General features: G+C 35.5%; 1 protein-coding gene across 4 annotated transcripts in view; it reads right to left on the bottom strand.

Annotated features, from left to right (window-relative positions):
• The window catches only part of FRMD3 (FERM domain containing 3), a 122,543-nt gene that overhangs the window by 15,950 nt on the left and 82,839 nt on the right, over nucleotides 1-23,754 (bottom strand). For 3 of the 4 annotated variants that reach the window (XM_002191069.7, XM_072921787.1, XM_072921788.1), the window contains 8 exons: nucleotides 21,737-21,834; nucleotides 20,412-20,535; nucleotides 11,132-11,219; nucleotides 9,143-9,231; nucleotides 6,917-6,980; nucleotides 5,807-5,895; nucleotides 2,482-2,556; nucleotides 1,879-1,947 (listed from right to left, as the gene is read on the bottom strand). In XM_002191069.7, coding sequence (XP_002191105.3) covers nucleotides 1,879-1,947; nucleotides 2,482-2,556; nucleotides 5,807-5,895; nucleotides 6,917-6,980; nucleotides 9,143-9,231; nucleotides 11,132-11,219; nucleotides 20,412-20,535; nucleotides 21,737-21,834 — 696 coding nt within the window. The remainder of the gene's footprint in view (nucleotides 1-1,878; nucleotides 1,948-2,481; nucleotides 2,557-5,806; nucleotides 5,896-6,916; nucleotides 6,981-9,142; nucleotides 9,232-11,131; nucleotides 11,220-20,411; nucleotides 20,536-21,736; nucleotides 21,835-23,754) is intronic. The other variant, XM_030257987.4, reaches the window with a different exon arrangement.

The following is a 23,754-nucleotide window of genomic DNA, read 5'->3' as shown; positions in this document are numbered from 1 at the left end:
CCTGGGAGCACCCACAGGCTTCTGTTTCATACTTATTTACAAAGATGCCTCATTGAGGCATGCCCTGGAAACAAGACATGAAATCATTAATTTTGTATTTGGCAGAAGAACTTGCCATGCATTAATCCTGCGTGACGACAGACTCCAGCAGATTTTCAGTGCACAGTGCTTTAAGTGTAATATCCAAACACAGAGATACTGAGAATACTCTCCTCTCAACTGCATGTTGCTTTCTTAATGCAACCATTGTACAACTGAATTGACCTTGAGGGTGAGAGCACAGGGAGAAAAAACTTTAAATAGATATATGTTTACGTACAATCAAATATTTTTTTCTGAATGTTTCGCTTCTGAAAAGACATCATTTCCTATCCTGAAATTCTCTTTCACAGAGTATCTTTTTTTAAAACATGCCTCATTTTTTGAACTGAAAATTTTCCATATTTTTTGCTTGCTTGTGCTTTTAGAAGGATCAGATACCTCTGTCTCCCATTTCACAACCTGAGCTATAAAAGCACCTGAAATCATTATATTCCTTAGTCTTTCTAAGAAACTGAACTTGAAGCTTCCATAATATTATAAATGCAAGCTTTGTAAGAAGGTTAGTGATAAAAGAGGCACTCTTGCTATTTATGGATGTTAAATCCATATGATGTTGCTTTGTAAAATTATTTGCTCTCTGATCTGTTTCTTTATGTACACTAAGTTTTAAACTATGTGTTTAAAATACTTTTAAATATAGAAATCAAATAAAAGCAAAATTCAAGATAAAAAATAAATGTATGAAAATCTTTTCTTATCCTGGAACAAAGAAACTTCTTGGATAGTAGGCAATAAGCTATTTCCTAAACTGAGCAACTATTCTCATTTAAAATGCATTTGTGTGCCCAAGTACTTTATGCTGCCTCAATGATACATCTATATTCTGCCTTCTGTGTTATCATTTAACACATTCTAGATCTTCAATTACCTCATTTTAAAATGTAATCTGGACAACCATGTTTGAAAGCATGCCTGCATGGCCTAACTATTAATTACATAGTAGGGCTGGACAACATATTATAAATATTTACTGAAAATATATTTCCATCTTTTAGTAAATACAATCTACTTTTATCTAAAATATAGGCAGAATAGCAATACTCAATTAAAAATAAAAAAGCATATTCCCCCCAAACATGAAATTGCAATAAAAAAAGGAATATGGTTGTAGAATGTAGAGACTCTTAAGTAAAAATGTTTCAAGTAGTTTTCCCTGAAGGCCTCTTTCTTTTCTGAAGAGCTTTATTCAGATTCTTAGGAATTTTTACTGTCACTACAATGAGTGATAAGGACCTGAAAGCATTAGTTTGCTTGCAAAGTCTAGCAGCTTATTTCTTACAAGCCAAATTTTCCACTGAAAAAAAAAAAAGATTCTACAATATTTTTTCCTCTTTACTGAATGAAATTCATGCTTTTTCTTTCCACCCAACTGCATTATGGAAAAACTATGAAGTATACTTTGAAACATACTCATAAACATCTACAAACCAAGAACTTTCAAAAGCAAACAAAATCTAGGAATGAAATTAAGAGTGTATTTTTCTGTCAGGATCATATAATAAGAGCTTATGACGTAACACAAAAAATAATAAAATCTATCTGACTGATTAGTGAAACTCAGCTTCAAAGCATCACAGATTAGGTTCTCCTTTATAGGAGACATTTGTCCGAATTTTGTAGCATTGTCAGACATATATTTCCTAAGGCTTGCATGCATAATTGTGGAAGCTCAGAATGACAGCCATTGCAACCGATAGAAAAGGAAGGAGAATATTTCTGTAGAAAGCAATAATCCTACCTAGTCCTTAAACTTTAACACTGAATGTGGAGACATACCTGTGAACTTCAGGAGGTTCCCTCTGGATCTTAGAGCTTGCCTCCACAACCTCTTTGGCTACTTTTCCACTGCATTAAAGATGAAATGAATATTCAAGTAAATACTAAAACACATGCCAAGAACTACATAAATGTAGACAATTAAGTTACATTTAAAATAATTGCAATAAAGTACATACATAATGTCCCAGAATTGTGCTGACTACTTGCCCACAAAGCTACCAAAGAAAAAGCAACTTTTTGTAGTAGAACACCACAGGTTGAACTGGACTGCCTCTTTATCTCACACCTGGTTCAGAGCTGCCCGGCTGCAGGTGGCATAAAATCTCTGCACTGGCCACACATCCTAGTTTTTACAGAAGCTGCACCAAAAGTGGAGCTATCTGCTGGTGGAACTACTCTTGAGAAGAGCCTGTGTTACAAATCCTGCTTATTTTTTAGGTGACACTAAAAAAGGCAACAGGAAGACTTACAAATTTTGATGTCAGGTAGGCATGAACAGACCCTCCAGCAGTAACAGCCCTGAATTTGCCATGAATAATTACTTCCATTTTCTTACTTCCTGAAATGATTTATCACGAATAAGAAACATCAAACACTCACCTGTATCGAAATCTACTGCCTTTAAAAAATATCTTGCTGCTGGACATTGTCTTGATCTGACTGGACTTTGCATACCTTGAAAAAAAATAACAGAGGCTGATACCTTTTCAAGGACATGATAAGCAAAAATGAGCAAGGAAAAATACAAGCTTTGTAATTTTTATACCATAAAGTAATGTTCAAAAAATGAGCTTTTCAACTTTTTTAAGCCTTTATACAAACTAGACAGTGAAGCACACATAAAATTATTCAGACAACATAGAATGACTGAACATGGAACAAGTGATTGTGATGAAAACAAGGAAATTAAATGCAGACACTTGCTGCAGCTCTATGAATTTTCACTGCCAGGATGAAGGAAAGACCGTGGTATACCAAAGGCTCTGGGATGTGTACCCTAATACTAGCTTGTTTGTGGGAAAATATGGCTATTTCTGTTTTTCCACTAGGCAAACAAAGAAATAATAAAGACAACAACTTGTCTCCTGAAGTAGGTAGGTGCTTCTCCAATATCTGTATTCAGTCAGCTTCTTAGTAGCCTACATCATACACTACTGCTTCTCTGTAATCAACAAGTACACAGAAACATTTTATCTTTATAACAAAGACCATAGAAGAGTACCTCATGTGCCATTTTCTTGATATTCTCTTGAAAAATATAAAATATATTTTGTAGAGTCTCTAATTCCCAGATCCTAGTAAACAACTGTCCATGATTTGTATCTGCTTGAATAATTGCAAGTGACCCCTGAACCCGGATCAAGACAGGACTAAAGCTCTGTTTTTCAAAACATGTCACATCATCATAACCTTCCCTTAAATTCTAAGTCTTAAACTCTTCTAGGAAGAGGAGAGGACCAAATTTAATTAAGGCGAAGTATCATTGTCCTGAATTATTTACACAATCTGACAATGTGTGCTTTAATCTTATTAGAATATCTTGCTGGTATTATATAGAACTTAAACAAATAGGAATTATCTAATGCTGCTAAGGAACAGTCCCCACTGTACAACTCTATTTCTCTGAAATGTGCGGAAACATTTGCTCTTTCATTATCTTTCAATATCTCAATATCTTAAGGCTTTACTTGTAGATAGTTCTGGCTTCAGTTTAATGTTTGAAGGATTATTGTTATTCTTCTACACTCTGCATATTAAACATTATAATTTTCCAATCTATTGCTCATGTCCCTATCCTTTGAGTAACATTACCAATCTTCATTTTATTAAAAAAGTCCTCTTGAAAGACCCATCAAAATTGAAACAGGTGGGGCATAACTTTAAGCAATCATAGTTAAGGAATAATTCCACTCCATAATTTGGAAAGTAGAAAAATAGATGAGAGAAACAGCATTGAACACACCAAGGACAGAGCAGAACAAGGGGGAGGAGGTGCTCCAGGTGTCAGAGCAGATTCTACCAATGGAGAAAACTGTGGGGAAGGAGTCTGTCCTTACTGCAGCCCAGAGAAGACCCTGCAGCAGGCCAATGTGCTCTGAAGAAAGCTGCAGTCCATGGAGAGCTCACACATGAGCTGGCTCCAGGCAGGCATTGTGGCCCATGGAGGGGAACACAAGATGCAGCAGGTATATGCTGAAGGACTGTAAGCCCATGGGAAGGACCCATGCTTGCGGAGTTCATGAAGGATATTGGAGTACAGGAAGAGTATAAGAAGGAAGGAGCAGCAGAGAGGAGCTGCAATTTCCATTCCCGATCTCCCTGAGCTGCTCCAGACAAGGAGGACATAAAGGAGTCAGAAATGAAGGAGTAAAGGTGATCCTGGACTGAAACAGGGGAAGGGTGGTTTTAGTTCTGTCTCTGTTGACAAATTGAAATAAAATGAAAAGGTTAAAAAGAACTTAAATTAAACTTCTGCAAGTCAAGTCTGTTGGTAAGCAAGAAGTTGGTAAGAAATATTTTTATCTTTATCCTAAGCTATAGGCTACTTTTTATACCTTTTCCTCTTGACCTGCTGAGTAGAGGGAATGAAAGAGCAGCTGTGTAGGCATCTGGCATTTAGCCAAGATCAAACCCCCTAAACGATGTATTTGTGACCAAAACTCATATAGTTAATATTACAGCCATTTAACAAGAAGAGCAGAGAGGTGATATGCCTGTGAGTCTCCCTGAGACATTTTTACATGGAGCTAATTTCTACTCAAAGAAAGTAATTTGTCTTCTTTAAGGGGAAATCCTCTCCTGTTCCCTATTTATTTCTTGTAACATGAAATGAAACCACTCAAACACTACGCAGTATTTTCCTGCTTAAATCTAACAACAGAAAATGCTTCCGGATAAACTTCAAATTAATCTTTAATTATAGACTATATTTAGGCTTGCTATAGTCTCAAGCACAGTAAATGTTGACATAGAGAATTAACAAATGCATTTTGCCAGCTCCTACTTCCTGTTTCTTTTTTCTATCCAGTTGAATATATCAGTTGGATAGATCATATATTATTGTATCACTGTTAAAACTGGAGAGTCTCTTCTCCAAATTAAAGCAGATAATTAACATTCAGGTTAGAAGATATATCTTTCCTACTTCATTTTTATTTACCCTTACAGCAGCCCTCTGTTGTGGCTGTGTGCCAATACAGAAACAGTAATATTTATAAAATATGTAAGAGACTGTAAGGAAACACTAAGTAGCAAGAATAAAAGCTCCATGCCTAGAGGGAAGCATCAATAAATAGATCTAACAAAGTCATGGAGGGCAGAAAGAATACAGAGGCATGATTAATGAAGAATTATTATAGGTTCTCTTTCAGGGAATAGGGAGGTAGATGCTACATTTTTTTATCACTTTACAAGCTTTTTATGTATAACGAGATCACAGGTATCTTTCAAAATGTATCTAAGAACATTTTCTTTTCTTCCTTAAATCGTTAAAGAGAACTGTTTATTTTACAATCAACTCTTACTAAGCCTTGGATTTCAAGTGGAAGAGCAATTACCTCCTGGCAGAAGAGCCCAGAGAATCAAGAATGACAGATTTTTCCCTTCATTCTAAACATATTCCACAGCAGGGCTAAGATTAACAGCTGTGTTCCCAGACACAAGTGCAGTATTCTGTCCATCCAATATCTCACTACAGAGCACCAAAGGTATTGTGTTGGAGCCAAAACCCTCCTGCCTCATTTAGATTTAAAACAATTTCTAATACTGGCTTGAAGTGAAATTATATTCCCCATTAATTTGTGTATTTTCTGTTTACATTTTCCTTCTGTTAGTTAAATGAAACATTTCACAATGAACAATCTTCCACTCACATGCACTTGGTTTTTTAACTTTTAGTATAGATAATGACTTCAAGCATACATACTTGTAAAAAGCCTGGTTCTCCACCCCACACTTCCAAAGATGCTTGCAGGCTGCTGGTGTAGAGGTATGGAATGACAGCACAGCCTTCTTCTAAGTGTAAGGAAAAGAAACCAAATGAAAGCAGTGAAAATGTTGAATTCTCAGTGATTGAAGCAGCTCTACCTAATGGCATAGTCTTTAACCAGATACACTGAAGACCAAGTTTTCCTGTATAGTGTAAATCTGTGGTTCACCTACAGATGTACAATCCATACATAGATGATATTTAAACTACCCAGGCATTTTTTTCAGAAACAAAAGGAGATGTTTCAAGGGGGGAAGGAAGAGCATACATACAAGTGGCCTTTAAAACAACCATATAACTAGTCAAAATCAAATGAGGGAAATCTCTGTGTTCAATACTCTACATCACACAGTTGCTGCACTACTTACCACCCACCTCTCCCTCCTCCCTACCATGTGATGTCCTACCATCAAAATTTCCTTGCAACCACACAAGCAGTCCTGATACCTCTGGCATTATTTCCTTCCTTCATTTTCATTCCTCACCTCCATTCAAAACCATAACCTTAGACTATATCACTCTGATCTAGGGAAAGAACTGATTATAACATGTTGTAGGCAAAAGTCTCTAGGATTTTAATGACAACACACCAGTGATAAGATCCCTAATTACACGAGATAAACTCTAATCTTTTCAGCTCACCAAGATTTGAGGATGGGATTGTCATTATCAAAAAAATACCTCACATTAATCCAGATATCAATGCTTACTTGAATTTGCAATCATATACAGACATCTTCTATACTTTAGAGTGGGTGAGTACAACTTTAGCACTTAAAAATAAAGCTTGACTCCAAAGGCGTCCAAAACCATGAACAATCCACATAGCACAGCATGAATATTAAGCAAGAAAAGTCTCAACCCTTTGCAAATTAGACATTTTTTTTCAAAAAATACTCACATTCATTCATATTTTATATTTTAGTTACAATATTAAGTACAATTATTGATTATTTAGTGGTTTGTTTATTAAAAGATATACTATGTCTTATACAAATACAGAATCTTAATCAAATACAGAAGTTCTGTAAAAATATTAAACACAACCTCTTTCTGAGCTCCAAACACATAAAATGTCTTCCCTTCAAATTTCAGTTTATAGACATCACACCTAGAAAGAGAAAAAAATATTTAAATATAGGAAAAAAATGATAGATCTACAAGTAGGAAAAGTAACTAGCATGTAAGTTTTCCTGATTACCAAAGTCAAGCAGGCAATCAAATGACAAAAGCCCTCTATAGACCTTAAAAGATTTATGGTAAAATTATTTAATACTTTAATTTTTTAAAGAGCATAAGCCCAGAGTATTTATTTTACATCCTTATGTACCTTTAAAGAATTAACTTTGTCTCCTGGAAATTGAAGAGGAAATTAAAGGTAGACAGAGGCTTATTCTATTTATGGCACAATTTATAATTCTTCCTACATCTTAAAATCTTAGAATGTCTATTGTAATTAAATTGACGGAAAGGTAATGTTCTTTTCTCTATACTTTTTTTGTCTGAATCTTCATATCACACATCTCAATAACAGACTACTTATTACAGAACACAAGAAGAAGAAAAAGAAAATGTTTAGCAGCATTTGTTATAGATAGGCTTTGTGAGTTGCAAAATCTATATCAAAATTTAGCTTAATCAAGGTTAAGTGCTCAAACTTCATATGGAATAACAGTGCTCCATAAAAAGGCAATATCATGTAATGGATATTTTTCATTACCAGAGTTAAAATGGAGCCACTACTGTTTTTGATAAATTTCCCTAAGGGTTTTGGATGTCAGAGTTGAAACAGGAATAATCTTGGAGGTAAGGACAATGCTATACCTGAAACTTTATAACAAGAGTTTTCCTTTTACATGAGAAAACAAAAAATCATTAAGAAAGCTTTTACACTGAAAATAAAATCTCAAACAAAAATTTGGGTTTTTATTGTGTAGTGCAACTTTCAGCTAAAATTAGCTACAGCTACTAGCACTCATTTCTAGGCCTCTGAAATTGAAGAAGCAGTACATAGTGTTCAGATAAAACTCACTAGACTGACCTTTCAGCCTCTGCTGTGATACTGAGGGTTTATGGGCTTCTCCTCCATCATTGCTTTATTTTTTATCTGGTTTACATATTAATGCACTTAATAAGTATGCCTAGATAACCGAGAGGACTCATTATCCTCAAGTAACATGAGAAGTTAAATGCTGTGAGATTCATTTCCCACAGTATGGTGGACACATGCTTGGCAAGTGCTACTCTCTCCTCAGTGTGCCATGGACTGACATTACTGTTACGTTTTACTTGTCCCAAAACCACAAACCACTGAAGTACTGTGATCACAACTATCTGCAATTAACTCTAGGGAAACTGTACTGTAAATTCACTATTGCAAATGGATGGCTTTTGATAGGCATGTCCCCAGAGCTCCACAGGGAACTCAATTGTATGGACAGGACTATGCTAATTTTACACTTCTGAGGATTTCAGGTTATTCAACACTCTGGGAAGTTTCTACAGTTTCTTGATCCCACAAGACAGGCTGAGAGCTCAGAGATGGAAAAGTCATACCTAAGTAACTGTTGTTGGTATGCACGTAGCAGTGGGGCTAAAATAAGATTATCAATGCCTAAGCATGACTGGTCACTTTGTACCACACTGTTGACAGCATGGCCAGCTGCTCTTAACATCATCTGCAGGAGCCCAGTTTTACCTCTTCCTCAAATGTAGCTGACTGAAGCTAGCAAATTAAGTCCAGGAGTTCAAATAGAAGCAAAAACCAGACAAACCCAGGACAATTGCAGAAGTGCCCATTTCTTAAAAAAAGAGACTAAAAAAAAAAATTCAAAGGCCTTCTCAACTCCACCTCCTCCGTTACCAAATAAGTTGTTTCATAGTTTTCAAATTGAGGGTAATTAAATGAGGAAGCTGCAATATTTCCAAAATTCAAATAAAGATTAAGGTGGACTCTCTGCTAATAGACCTTACTGAAGATTTATATCATAGCTGAAAAATCAACTTACTCAGTTTCAGCATCTGTAAATTATGTTGACTAATGAATCCTGTGGTATAATTTTCTCTGGGAGTTGAATGAGACCAAATTGGTTTTGTTATTGTTATTGTTGTAGTTGTTGTTATATAAAATCCTTTAAAACAGAAACATAAGGGGGCAAGAGAGGTAATATTCACATGGTTCTCCTTAAAGACAACAAATGCAGATGAAGATGGTATGAAGACACAGGAGAAGATAAGCTTATTTATTAAAATATTCTTACATCATATGCTTACCATTTTAATAAATGAATTCTTTTATTCCCCTGGAAAACTACAAACCCTGCAGCTGTGAATCCTAAAAATGTAGTTGTACCGAATGAGTCCTTGAAAGAGAAAAAGAAACATAACAACATAACTTTCGTCTCATCCAATGAGATATTTCTTACTGATACTGAAGTATTTCTTACTGATTTCTTACTGATAGCATAAATTGTTACTCCATTCTAGATTACCTTTATTTTGTTTTACTCTTCAAAACAAATTTTGCCTTCAAAATGTACACTTCTAAAGGAAAGGACAGTCCTTCCAATACAGACCTCGTTTTTTTTCTAGGCATTCGAGTAACAGTATGTTATGCTTTGTTTCCAATTACTATAGTTGATAACAACTGGGACTCCTTAGGTAGACTTACCAAATTCATTGAAAATGTATTTCTATTTATATCCTATCCTTAAAAGGAGTAACTACAAAGCGGGGATTCATATCCACTTCAACACTGATATTTTTAGGATTTCACAATACATTCTTCCTCTGCAAGATGTTGTGTTGAAAATACTGCTGACAGACAGCATTTATTAATATAAGCTTCTGTTTTGTCTCATATACTCTTCAGTACAAACCAAGAAATAGTGGTATGTACCTTTCAAATAGAAAAGAAAAATTTTAAAATACAGCTCTACAACAAAAGTTCTGGCTTATAATTTCTGATTAATGATTGAGATGAATTTTGTATTCACTGAATTTTCTGTCCATCTCAAGTTCGATACCCTCATCTTGCTAAAGATAATCAACTTTATTATGCCTTATGTCTTACCAACAAAGTAAAGGGGAACAGAAACAGGGATGGTTCTGGAGCAGCAGTCACAGCACTGAAAGAAGCATGTCAAAAGGAATCTGCAAAGAACCTTGTTTTGAGGTTCACTTCCAGAAGACAGACAAATCTTCCTTAGGCATGGGTGATGAACATCTGATTGGCCCCCACACTACAAGGCCTGCCACACAGGTAAAGAAGTAATTCTGAACCAGTTGTGCCTCAGTTTCTGGGATGCCTTTTGAAAATCTGTAGGATAGTTTCAAAGTAAACTATCATCTGACTTCACTAAGCTCTGAACCAGACCCTGTCTTTCACACAGTAAAGTGTGAAACTGACAAAGTATATACAAAATCTATATACCTATACAAAAATCTATATATCTATACAAAACTCTATCTATTCAAAATCTATATATACATATATATGTATGTACAGTTTTGTGTTAGAGCTGACTGCTTAAGGATGATCACCACCAGAATGGGTAACTAAACAGTACTGCTATCCCAGCAGAAGAGAACACATGAGCCAAAGCAAAAGCAGCAGTTAAAACACAAAGCAAGTCAGTCTAAAAATAAATACTGCAGATGATACAGATACAACCAAGTGATTAAAAATGCACGCATATAAGATATCAGAACTGGTAATTAAAATCACCTTCTTACAGAGGACCACAAAATATCAAAGTGGGAAGTGAGAATGGGTTTTCTTCCTTGTACATTTGGCTTGCTGCTCTTCCTAAGATTTCCATATTTTGACGGTGTTAGAAAAATCTGATCTGCCATGGACTATCAATGTTTTGCATTTTCTTGCCAAAATAATGGTGAATCCTGAAAATCTTGGCAAATAAAAAAATATTTTATACCTGAGTAATTAAAAGAAACATTTGCGCTAAATACAAAGAAATTATGGACTATTATCAGAGCTTATGCCATTACAATCCAGTAGATTCTCCTGTGATGTTCTTCTGTTCCCCCTGGAGAGACCCTTTTTTTGACTGATGCAGAAATATTAAGCACTCAGTGTTCTTCCAAGGCTTAAGTATAACATGTAGTTCCAGGGCAGGTTTTTTAGAAATTGTTCCCTATTTGTGCCTGGATAAAAACCAGAGCTAAATCAAACACATTACTAGCTTTTAATTAAATGTTAGTAAAAAGAATATTTTATTAAAAGTTAGTAAAAAGAACTGTTACCTTGCAAGGATGAGGATCAACACCATAAGTTTCCAAAGAATTTGCTTTAAGAAGCAAGTTAAATTCAGCAACAGCTGGGCTCTGACCTCTGAAATTACAAAAGAAAAAGAAGTTTGACAGCAAAAAGAAATAGGAGAAAAAGACTGAATGACTGGAGAATTTAAATGCCTAAGGACAGAAGAAAGTTTTTACTGACATTCAAACTATTTTAACCATGTTTTGTTTGTAATAAAAAGCTAGAAAACTTTTCATATCTTTTCTTCTGCTGAATTGTACAGTGCCTGATATTTTCATATAAATTCTGATTTTTTTATAAATCCTGAGATAACAACAGAATTATGTCATATTTTGAAATTTTTTCTTGTTTTTTGATATACCCTCATGTCAGCCTGATTATGAAATAAACCTCAGCATCTTTTTTCCACAAACTCTTGCACCCCATTTCATTTAAAAGGACTGTGAAGCTTAACAAACATTCCTTCTAGTGCAGGGTATAAACACGGCAATCATATTACACTGCCTACTCAGATGTATATCTAATTATAGCAGTGCCTGCTACCAACATGATAGCTCAGAATCTGTCACAATTTCTATTTATACACCCCTATTTTTAGGGTGTCTATAATCAACAGCAAATATACACTAGAGCCCTAAACGTGGCATGAAGACTTGGGGTCTAGAGTAAGTTTTATCTGATATTTGGTAACTACTGCCATTACAACCAGCTCTTAACACAAATTTACAATGCCCATTTGAAAGTGAACTATTTCAAGTATTATTTCATGTCTGTATCTATATGACTAGAGTACATGGTTTTGAAAGATAATACGGTTTTATGATAACAAACAGTGCCTAGGACCTTTAGAAAGCCAGACCTCATAAATACTTTCCATGCAAATAATTTTTTGAAATTTTGAAAAAATGTAAAAAAATTAGAGCCATAAGCAAATTTTCAAGGAGCATAGTGATAGTCATACTTTATTCTGCCCCTAATTTTTTTTTTTTTTTTTTAGTCTAGCCGCACACTGTAAATTGTACATAGGAATTAACAGCTAATTCTTCACTGTATATTGTTGTAACATAATTTCCCTGAAAGCCTGTTACTCTCCATCAGGTAGAATCCAACAAGTATTGACATATGATATCCAGCATATCTGACCCAAAGTTAAGGTTAACAATTAAAACAACATCTAACATACTTGTGGACATCAAATCCTATTTTGAACATAACAGGAAGATGACCTGTGGCAATGTAAGTGTCAATAACCATTTCTGTTATAAATTTCTTAGTTTACTGTTACTGTTTATCATTTCCTAGTCAACCTCATAATATTTCTCGGGTTTCTTCAGTATTTATTTGACACTACACAACCTTCACTTTATTTCAGACCACATTTTTGTGGATCTTTTACTTCTAAATTAAAATATATCTATTAGAGAAGAAGTGGCCTTCTTTGTCTTTCCTGTTTCAGCCTCTTTCTCACCACTTGCCAGTGGGGGAAGTTCATGCATTAAGTGGAACACCAAAAACTACAAATGTTTATTTACACAGCTAATAGTTAAGGAGAAAGCAGCAGAAAAGCAGCAATCAAAATAAAAATGTTTATTTTTCCACTCAGTTTTTTGGTAGCTCTACTAAACTTCTATTCAATTTTAAATACTACTAAATCACAACTTTATATCTCATCACAACTCTAAGACCATAAATGACCCCTAAAAAAACCAACAATTTTATTTCATGTACCAGTCAACTGCATTTGACAGAAGTAATTAATTAGTTTGACCTAAATTACTTTGAATAGTTATGTTGCATGCTGAAAAACTGAACAAATAGTTTGGTTGCTTATTAGATATTGGGCCTTACAAAAACAAAGGATTACAAAATGCATTTTTTAATCCACCTCTGTTTGCTGATACAAAGGATAGGCAATCTTCTGGTTTCAGTGGACCAAAAAGTGATCAGTAGTATGCAACCATGTGATTTAGGGAGTTGGCATACTTAAATGGGAAAAAAACCTCAGCTTGCTACTGCTATTAAAGAGACATTAAAGAAAATATTATCAGGCTCCCCTCCCATGTAGGTATACCCTCCTCTCTGAACTATGATGATGTTGTGTACATCAAGTGAAACAAGCTGTAGTATTTGGGGGGAAAACAGCAGAAGACATGGACAAATTTGATCTTATCTGATTACAGATTAATCAAATGGCTACAGTGCAAAGCCTTAAAAGACCATCATGAAGAACAAGAGTCAAGGACAATATCAAATGGAAAAATCCTCATCCATCTCTTATCGAAAGATTAACATTTAATCCTTGATGATATGCTTTTCATGTGTAATTTAGTAATGAAATCTTTTTACTAAATAAAAATATAACTGTAAGAAATCCTATCAGCAAAGTCAACTTATTTTATCATTCACTGTTCTAACATTAGATATGCCTTTGATTTGCTTTGTTAAAAAGCCTTTAATCTTTCTATATGCAACAAGCAGCCTTACAAAAGAATTTATAGTGTACTTATTTATGCAAGTGATCTACAGTGGAAGAATGGGGAATATTTAGACAATACATATTTGCTTTTTTGGAACTCAGGACTCTCAGGAAATTCAGTGCATTTATTGCTTTTGACCTTATTTTTCAGTATTAATTAATATAATCTATCACAGTATCATATATCATATATCTTAAGGGAAAGATATATTCTCTTTCTGTATGTTGCAGGCACTACAGCATCCATCTGTCCTATGGCAAAGATATAGAACAGGACCAAAAAAAGAAATTACTACTGAGAAAAGTTTCTGCATACCATACAAATGACCAAAAGTGGATTATTTGTGAAATTAGAGCTTCACAGACATTAGCTATGAATTAATTATTCAACCTCTAGTTATCAATCAATCCACAAGTTCCTAATAAAATTTTAATGAAACAAATACTTCAACAGAACATTCAGAAGTATGCAACACACTCTGTTTTAACTTGAGGCTCGTGAGAAATATGCTCTAGAGGATGTAAAGCTCTTTTTATTGCCCGAAGGGCAAGGAAGCTCAACGGGGAGTAACTTCCAGGGTGTGTCATAGTGATGGTCTACTTGCTTCACTTACTGCCAATACCAATTCATGTCAGAAGTTTCTCCCCTTCATACCTTTCCTTTGAAGTATGTAACTGTTACATACTAAAGTTGTAGATCTTAGCACAAATTAAGGATGAAATAGCACAGGATTGAGCATTAACTCCTTTTGACAAAAAAGACCAAAAACAGCAAAGAAAAAGAATTTTCAATGCTATTCTCATCCCCTTGGTTCCTGAGTGCCATTAGTCAGATAATTTCATTTGTCTTCTCTAATTCTCTTACTGACTTATAAAGTGCTATGAGATACTACTATTAACAAACTAATAATAATAACAATTACAGTCCACCCTTTTGCTTCATCTCTATGTTAAGAAAATGTACTTGCTGCAGAATACAATAGCAATGCTTTCTTGGAGTATGTACTATCTATGTTTAATTTCTGGACATTTGGGGTGTGTAAGATGTATGAATGTCTTTAATAAAACAACACATAAATATGTACCTAATGGTCTGGCCTCTACAGACATTACATATTCATCTCCATGCAAAGTGGGGACACCAGCCATATGCAAACACAGGCTCAGTGCCCTGCAATCTTGGACATATTTCACTGTGATCTCAGGAGAGACAACAGTAACAACTTCAAGAAATTAAATATTCTTCTTGTTATATCCCAGAGCTTGTAGAGGACATCTCCCAACAGAACTGAGTTACCCAGGACTCCTTTTAACCTAAAATAATGCTAGAACTCTGCTAAAGAATCAGCACACTTATCTGCACTATACACTGAACACAGAATTGCTTACCATGTGAATAAGTTTTTGCTGTTGCATCTTTAAATCATTTTACATTACTCCAATTGTTATGAAATTACAGTGCTAATGGTCCTGTTCAGCTTTTACTTTAAGGTCAGAATATTTTGGCAGATCGTGGAGATGTTTTTAAATAAAGTCTTTTTGCTACTATTTTTAGTCACAATAATAGTGCTATGTGTCATTGAAATCAACCTGCTATGATTGCTAGTGTTTTAGTTGAAGTGGCAAAAATAGCACAATGGTGCTGATAATCTCAAAGAAAAGCAATAAATGACAATACTGGTAAATTAAATTGCATTGTAGGCTGTAGTTCAGTTTATCAGAATAATATGGCCAGCCTCAGCACATTGCTCAAGCAGCAGTGCAGCTCCCCAGGAACTGCCCAATCTGGCACTAGTGGAGGAAAGCCTTTAAAAGAAATATTATCATCTAGAAAGTAAATGAATTGCTGAAGATGCCTGAAATATACTAAACTTAGAAAGCTGCAGAATACTTAAATATCAATTTTAACTTTTACTGCAAAGTTGTTTTTTTTCCCAGACAAATAGAATCCCAGTAAAACCCAAATAACCACTTTAAAACAATTATCAAACTCTTTTACCCGTCTATCAAATGCATCCATGCATTTGATGGCATGTGCCACTTTCATAACTCCTTCTACCAGAACATTTCAAATTACTTGTGTGCCTTCAGAGATCAGAATGAGATGGTGTCTCTGAAGTCTGTGTTCAGATATTTTTATTTCAGCTTTTTTTCATAAATTGATGCAGTGACACAGACAGCTTTAAGTGCATTCAAAGACAGAACACATTTGCGGAAGAGATGCAGTTTGAATTAACCTAATATTAATTTAAAATGTATTATTCCCATGATACAGAGAAATCTACTAAGCTTTCTAGTTTTATTATCAGAGAAGATCAATACTTCTGGTCCAAGCACATCTAGCCCATAAAGCCTTCTCCAAACAGAGAAGAGGTGAGGAGGGAGGAGGGTGGCAGAGGAAATAGTTCCTTCCAGCTGATGAAGAAATCTGTACATTTTGAAGTTTCACCTAGACATCTGAAAATATCAGTGAGTTAAGTATGCAGAACCTGAATCCAAACCTCATCATGAGACAGGCCACAACTATCATGACAAAAACAATGACATTTGCAGATCATGATTATTACCACTCTTCCCAGGGAATATAGAAGTAAAGAAATGCAGTGCATGCACGAGTGCACATACACACACAAAAAATCTCTCCTAAAGCTAAAGAATTATCAATGTTTTCATAAATTTTACAGACTTTTCATCTCAAGTAGATTATCCTTTTTACTAAATACTTCCTGGAATTCTATAATAAGAAAAATCCCATATATTTGTATATGTTTTCCATTTTTCAAAAGAGAATGGAAAAGACAACTTTTTTGTCTGTGAAGTTCCTTTCTTTAGGTTACTGCTATAACTGCCTCTTCCAATAAATTTCCGCTTAGGAAAAGCTGTGCCTCAACATAAAGCTTCTGGAAATATTCTCTGTACCATGCAAATATTAATCAAACAAAACAACATCTCATTCTTACTATTTTCAGTTAGTGAAACCAGAATTACAAGAACAGTTCCATGATTTGAATTAGTTTTAAGCTCACTTCTGTCAGAACAGATATGGTTCGTAAGAAAAAAGCTTTCAGGAAATCAGCGCACATGGAATGCTTCAGGGCAAGGACTAGGTGACTACATTCCAACCATCTATTCATCCAGATTACAACTGATATGAATTCTGGAGTGAAAACACTGGGAAAATGTAGCAGAATAGAAACAAATTATTCACCTATTACACCATACACAATGATGTTTTGATACTTCGAGAATTATTTATTTTTCAAGCAGTGATAGCGGCCAACATACGGCCTGATAGATACATCTAAATTACTTCAATGGGAAATGCCAAAGCTGAAATGACAAGGATACTGGACTCAGTCCTCCAAAATCCTCAGTATATTTTAAATAACCAGGAACTAAAAATACTTTTGGCCCTGAGGCCTGGGGGGCACTTACCCCCACAATAGCCCAAGCCCTACTCTTTTCCACACATCCCCTCAGCTGCACATAAACCTCAACAGATCTTTGATCCCCAGAAAAGTGGCTTCTGTCTCCTGTAACATGATTTGCAAGTTTTGGAGCTTACTGTCTGTCCTTTCAGTTGAATTCCCTTATTGTACATGAGGCTGTTAGATACCAAAGTGATTAAGGTACTACTAGAAGCTAAATTTACAGTGTACGTGAGTGGGCCACCAGCATTACGCATAAAACCATATAATATGCATTTCTCATTGTAAGAAGCACTTAAATGAAACAAATCTGCCTTATACTGGACTAACTAAACTGAAATTTAGTTTTAGTGCTTTTTTTAATGTATTCAATGTATGCTGAATTTCAATGTATACAGCATGCAAGAAGTTGTTTAATCTTAAATGAAATTATATTAACACCCACAAAGAAAAGCATTTTCTAGCAACCATTGCCAAGTCTTTTAGGGCAGCCTCCCAGATTGCACTCCGACAGTAACATTTATGGTTATGCTTGCCAGTGGCTCCACTGAGAGCTGCACAAGACCTGGAGAGCCACCCTGGTGGAGACTGGGATATCCTGTGCTCCTGCTGGCACCAGTGTAGAAGCCACATGAGAGCTGATGGGATGGCTGAGTAAGAACCAAAGGAGCACAGGAAACTGAAACATGCTTAAATCCTCACTGAGTAGTTATAATGTAGATGACGCAGCAAAGGATAAAAATGTTATATGCCTTTCAAAACAAATTGAAACAACACTCTCATTTAGCTTGGATCAAAGACAAACATTGATTTGCTGCTCTGGTTTTCAAGAAAATACTCCCTTTAATGGTTTCTGAGATAGTTATTATCAGAAAATGGCAGTGATTTCACACCCTCAGAGGAAAATTTTCTTCTCCCAAAAGACAGTCTTTCATGTATGATTCCTGCAAAGCCCTTGATTCACAAAGTAGTGACAAAAGCCTATTCAGTAACACTCAGATATCTTAAGTCTGCATCCACATTGGCCACCCAAGGGAATAAAAAAACCCTTATATTTACCTATATGAGTTCATAATTGAAAACTGGCATTTGAACAGGTCATGTATCATTGAAGAAGTAAATATTTGCGGGGGGCTTTCAGGTAAATTCAAGGCTTTTTACATAACATTTACATAAATATATGGTGCAATATTTCCTATCAGAACTAAAAATGAAATGTCTGATGTAAAAAATGTTAGAGGATGATTAGTTTAGGGAAGATAAAGAGATGCAGTGGGAAACTACCAAATAGCAGCTACCCAGACAGCTCTGAAACTGCCTTTATTCTCTGATAATAGACAAATAGGTAAGGCACATAAGATGCTGACAAAAATAAAGAAAACAGAAAAGAATATGGCAGTTCTTAAGGGCTGCAAAGAGCTACGAGCCACTGAGCTCAAAATTCATAACATACAAATCAGTAATATATAGAACAGAATGCAAATTAAGGAACATATAAGTGGAATATATGAGAAGAATCCTGCTATAAATCATAGTTATGCCTCAAACACCTCCTGTTTGTTTGTTTGTTTGTTTTGTAGGAACCAGCAGATCCACAATCAAAAAAAGTCAGCCTGATACCATGTGATTTCCAAAATGCAATAATATCCCTTGACAACACTACTGAAGAAATTCAGGGACATCCTCATGTGCTGAGCAACCACTGATGGAAGGAATTCAGGACCTAGAGAATCCCAGAGGGACCTGTGTGAAAGTTTATAACATTTACTGTCACAGGATCAGACAGATTACACCAACAGAAAAGGGATTTAAAAGATGAGCTAAAACTGTGTCTGGTTATTCATAACAGGAGAACTATTATTAGAGACCCATAAAAATATGTCTGGTTATTCAAAACAGGAGATGATTGCATTCACAAAAGATGTGCAGAATTACACATACATAAGAAAGCAAACCAACACAGAAAAATACATCTTCCTAGTGTTACAAAATATAAAACCCCCCACCAGCTTTCCTTCTCTTCTCCTAACTTTAAGTAAAGTATGAGCCTGTTCATGAAAGACTGAATTTAACAGACTTTTCAATAGCACTTTGACTTAACTGATAAAATCTCTGGTTTTTAAAGATTGAATTTATCATTTCAAAATCTGTAGACACTGTATGGAAAAATACTGACAGTAAAATAAGTTATTCTTATTTTAAAATGTTGTTTCTATGTACAGTGCAGGCTGAACTGCTTTAAAAATGTTAGATAGAAACAATTTAAAACATCATTTCACTGAAAGAAATGCAAAGCAAGTATACAGGTTTCAGGAAAAAAAGAAGAGAAGACATGTTAATACTGGCAAGCTTATTGTCATGAGTGTTGAACTTTACTTGAAAAATATATTTTATAGACTTCTGGAAATAAAAAGCATTTTAAGCTTTAACTCTCCTGAAAAGGAATTTTTCTCCTTTCTTTGCATAAGTTGAAATACAAAAACAGAACACAGGGACACAGGGCAAGCAAGTGCAAAGGGCCTTGTGATATTTCAATAAAAAAGTCCTTCCAGTTTATGTAATTAATAACTTGATTTAATTTGATTTTCTGTACATCCTGTGCCTTTCCCGATGTTCTGAGGACCATCCTCAACTAAGTAAGATGCCGAGGGCCTCTTAAAATCTCCCTCTAGATACTCAGCATGTCATTCACTAACAACCCTGAAGAGGGTATAGTTGCACAGCACACTGCTCCTTCTCTCCTGAAACCCATTTAACTTAAAAACCAAACGATTGACTGATCTGTTTTCTCCTTTGCCTTTTGTTACAGTACTAAAAGTTTAGGACAGAAAAAAGAGCATGCAGAGAGTTTTGGATCTCACCTCCTTAGTCTTCCAAGGAAGTTACTTAAATAATTCCTTAATATATTTCTGTGCAATTCACCACTATGTTAACCACCTACAGATAAAATAACCTAATTATAATTTCAGTCAGATCAATATCTACCAAGAATTTAGAATGGCACTACAGACAGAAATTTCGGAGCGAAAAACGCGTGCCACCTAAATGAAAGATGTTATTCCACTAATCAACTAGAGCAGCTGTGATCATAAGAGCTGTTCCCACTAACCAGACCTACATTTCAAGCAAATGAAGTCTAAATTACCAGCAGTTATGCAGGAATCAGCTATGATTAATGAAGGCTAACAGGCAAAGAAAACCCCCTAAGCTGAAACCCCATTTTCAAATACAGTCTATCATACAGCATGTTGGTAGAGCTTCTATTATAATTCATGGAACAAACCCTCGTAAGTTGCGCTACTTGGAAACAGATAAAAGTATTTTTTAGCTGTCTCTTTACCAAACAGAATTATAAATTACCTGAATTCATTTTTATGCATTTCAGCTATTTTCTTGTCAAGCTTTTGTGACTGCTTGGGAAAAATCTTAAAGTCGCTGATGTAATTCTCTGGGTGTTCATCAGGATCATAATCACCAAGCTCAGCTGAACAAATCCAAAACACAAAACAAACCAGAAAAATTAAATTGCAACATTAATTAACAGGGAAAGAAGTCAATAAATGTACTGTAATTCAAGGCACTTCCACACTCAGTAAGAATCCAGCATATCTCAAGAAATGCTTTTTTGAGGAATTTATAATTAACTCAAACAGCAAAATCCTTATACCTGTCACTTTAGTCAATGAGTTTCAAGAGAAGCTCAATGCCTTATTAACTACTGCATTAATTAGCAATACTGAACTATTTTCTGTGGCAGACAATGCTCTGTAAAACAGAAGTATTGGCAATGTTGCCCTTTGAGCATCTATTTTTCTGGTACCAGGTAGATCTAAAATAACAGACTCCTGATTCTCCCCTTTTTCACATGATTTCTCTACACTGGCATGGACTGTCAGTGTGGAAACACAGGCCACGATGTTAATCAAGGTACCGGCCAGAACTTAATTTCTCTTCTAAAAGATGTGTCACTTAAGTACACAAACCTGACATTAGACCTGGTGTTCTAATTTTCTGAATGAGCCTCATTTAATTAGGGCTAGGCTCAGTTTTGGTTTGCATACACTGCCTTCTAAAGCATTAAGAGCTTTGTTCACCTTAAGGCAGAATAAAGAGAACTTTCACACACATGGTTTGCCTAATCAGATATAGATAGATGATTATTCCTCTCTGTACAATTCAAGACATCTATCTGAATTTGGTCCTAAGGAAATGATGGGGGGGTGGGGGGAGGTGGAAGTTCGGGAAAATAAACTAAAATATTTTTCCTCTTGAATTACATCTTATATTTTTGTCAGAGATTCCATCATCACATAGGTCTTCTTTAACATAAGAAAGGGCATCAAATCACACTTTTTCCTGCTTACTTCTAAAAGAATAGGCTACATTTCCATTCAGAATTCAGGAAGGACTTTTTCTCTTTTGGTAAGTGGAATCTAACAATGATGCCATACTTCTTCACTAAAATACTAAGATAACGTATTTGGTTTAATTTTTTTAAGCTCAACTTCCTTGGCTAACTGGCTGAATTATTTACAATGCTTCACAGTGCATGTCAATACAGGGAAACAGTACAACAAGAAGAAGAACAAGTTACTGCTAGCTGTAGTCACATAAGTTTTGCATTGCTTATTTGATAGAACCAACATATGAGTGAAGTATTTAAAGAAGCCTCTGCTCATACTTACCTTGGACTATACAGGCACCCAAGTAGGCAGCATCAGAAAAGGAACACAGCAAACGACCATGGAAAATGTCCCTTTTTATTTGTAGATATAAGAGATACCTGAAATATAATTTTAAAAATTAAGAAACAATGTGCTATCTTTTTGTAACAGATGTAATGTATCAGAGTGAAACCAGTTGTGCAACTACTTTGGATCTTCCTCTTGTTATTTCAAATGGCAGGAAAAAGAGGCAAAACACAACCACAAGAAAACAACAGAGGTAAATAGATTTTTTTTTCAATAGCAGTGAAATAATAAGAGCAAAAACAACAAAACCCCACATAAAATGCCATAGAACGTGTTTTATGTAAAATATATCTATTACAATTATGATTAATAATGTGAAATAAATTATGGTAATGTAAGCTTGTTTGAGCACCCCTGTTCTCATTATATACAAGTTTATACAAGGAAATCTTTCTCTTACTGCAGGCAAAATAGCACATTGACCATAGTGGGTACTTTTTCCTCTTCTGGTTTTGGCATTTGTTTGTTTGTTGGTTGGTTGGTTTTTTGGGGTTTTTGTTTGTTTGTTTGATTTAGTTTGGCTTGGTTTTGATTTTTTATTCTTTGTTTTCCTTTGAATCTGTAAAGAATCCCAGATGAAGTTTGAAGTGAGCAATAACTTCATGAGGCCTAAAGAGCCACAGGCATGGGGCACCTGGCGAGTGGGAGGTCACCTCTCCCATTCATCTCTTTCTCTAAAGCAATGGGGAGAAGAAAACAAAAGGTTCCTTCTACCTGTCCTCTGCCTTCTACCACAGAAAGCTTCTATCATTCACAGCTTCTTTCTCAGCACCTAACAGGTTACAGCCGCACCATTCAGCTACTTCACCCCTGTGGGAAAATGCATTGCTTCAACTAGACAAAATCTACCATCTAGAGGGTATAACAAGACTCAGTGGCTTCTGGAGACCATCAGGACGTTCCCTGATACTGCCAGTCCTCTCCAACCTTGAGCAACACACAGCATAGCCAATAAAAACGCAGTTTATGAAGTTTAACAGTAATGTCAGATACATTTTGTCCAACTTACCTCTTCTGTTACCTGGTCATATAATGAGCTTCTGCATCAAAAAGAAGCCTGGAAATGCTATCTGAAGGGCAAGAGAAACTTTTCTCCTTTCCTTGGATTTTTACTGAATACAATAAATGGGATACAGTTATCAATGAGAAAAGCAATCTTCTCTCATTGTAAACACATCCCTTCATTGTATTGCAGGATCTTTACACTTCTGGGGTTTTGTTTGTTTGTTTGTTTGTTTTTGGTTTTGTTTTTCAGCACCTTTTTTCCCCCCTGTAATCAATGTCCAGTAACAGCTCACAAATTCACTTCTGTATGTTGGTACTGCTATTCTACAGGTAGACCCCAGAGGAGCTACCTGTAACAGAGTGCACAAGAGGCCTCAGTGAGATGAAGAAAAAATTCTTTATCTGCAATGACACTGTACCAGAAAAGGTTCAGTATATTGATGTAAATACCTTATATAACTTGGGCAATTGAGCAGTCCCTATGCCAAAAATTTTTGTAAGATTTCAAGGGTGAAAAAATGGGATGCCATTCTCCAAAGCTGACCATTAGCTTGAGGCCAAACTGTGTGAACACAGTACTTTTAAGCAGTGCCCAGAAAACCCACCCAAGATTTCAGAACATGGCTTGTTATCCAAGCCAGTGGAGCTTGGTCTCTTCTCCCAGGCAACCAGTGACAGTTCAGGAGGAAACAGTCTTAAGATGCACTGGGGGATGTTTAGGTTGGACATTAGGAAGAAGTTCTTCACAGAAGGGGTGACTGGGCATTAGAATGGGCTGCCCAGGGAAGTAGCGGAGTTACCACCCCTGGAAGTATAGGGAAAGACTGGATGTGGCACTAGGTGCCACAGTCTAGTTGACTGTAGGTTGTGTTAGGTCATAGGTTAAACTTGATGATTTCAGATGTTTTTTCCATGTGATGGCTGAGGAGGCTGTGAACTCATGGGAG

Source organism: Taeniopygia guttata, chromosome Z, assembly GCF_048771995.1.
Source record: "Taeniopygia guttata chromosome Z, bTaeGut7.mat, whole genome shotgun sequence".
Classification (NCBI taxonomy): domain Eukaryota; kingdom Metazoa; phylum Chordata; class Aves; order Passeriformes; family Estrildidae; genus Taeniopygia; species Taeniopygia guttata.
The sequence above is the reverse complement of the archived record's forward strand: the minus strand, read 5'-3'. Positions and strand labels throughout refer to the sequence as shown.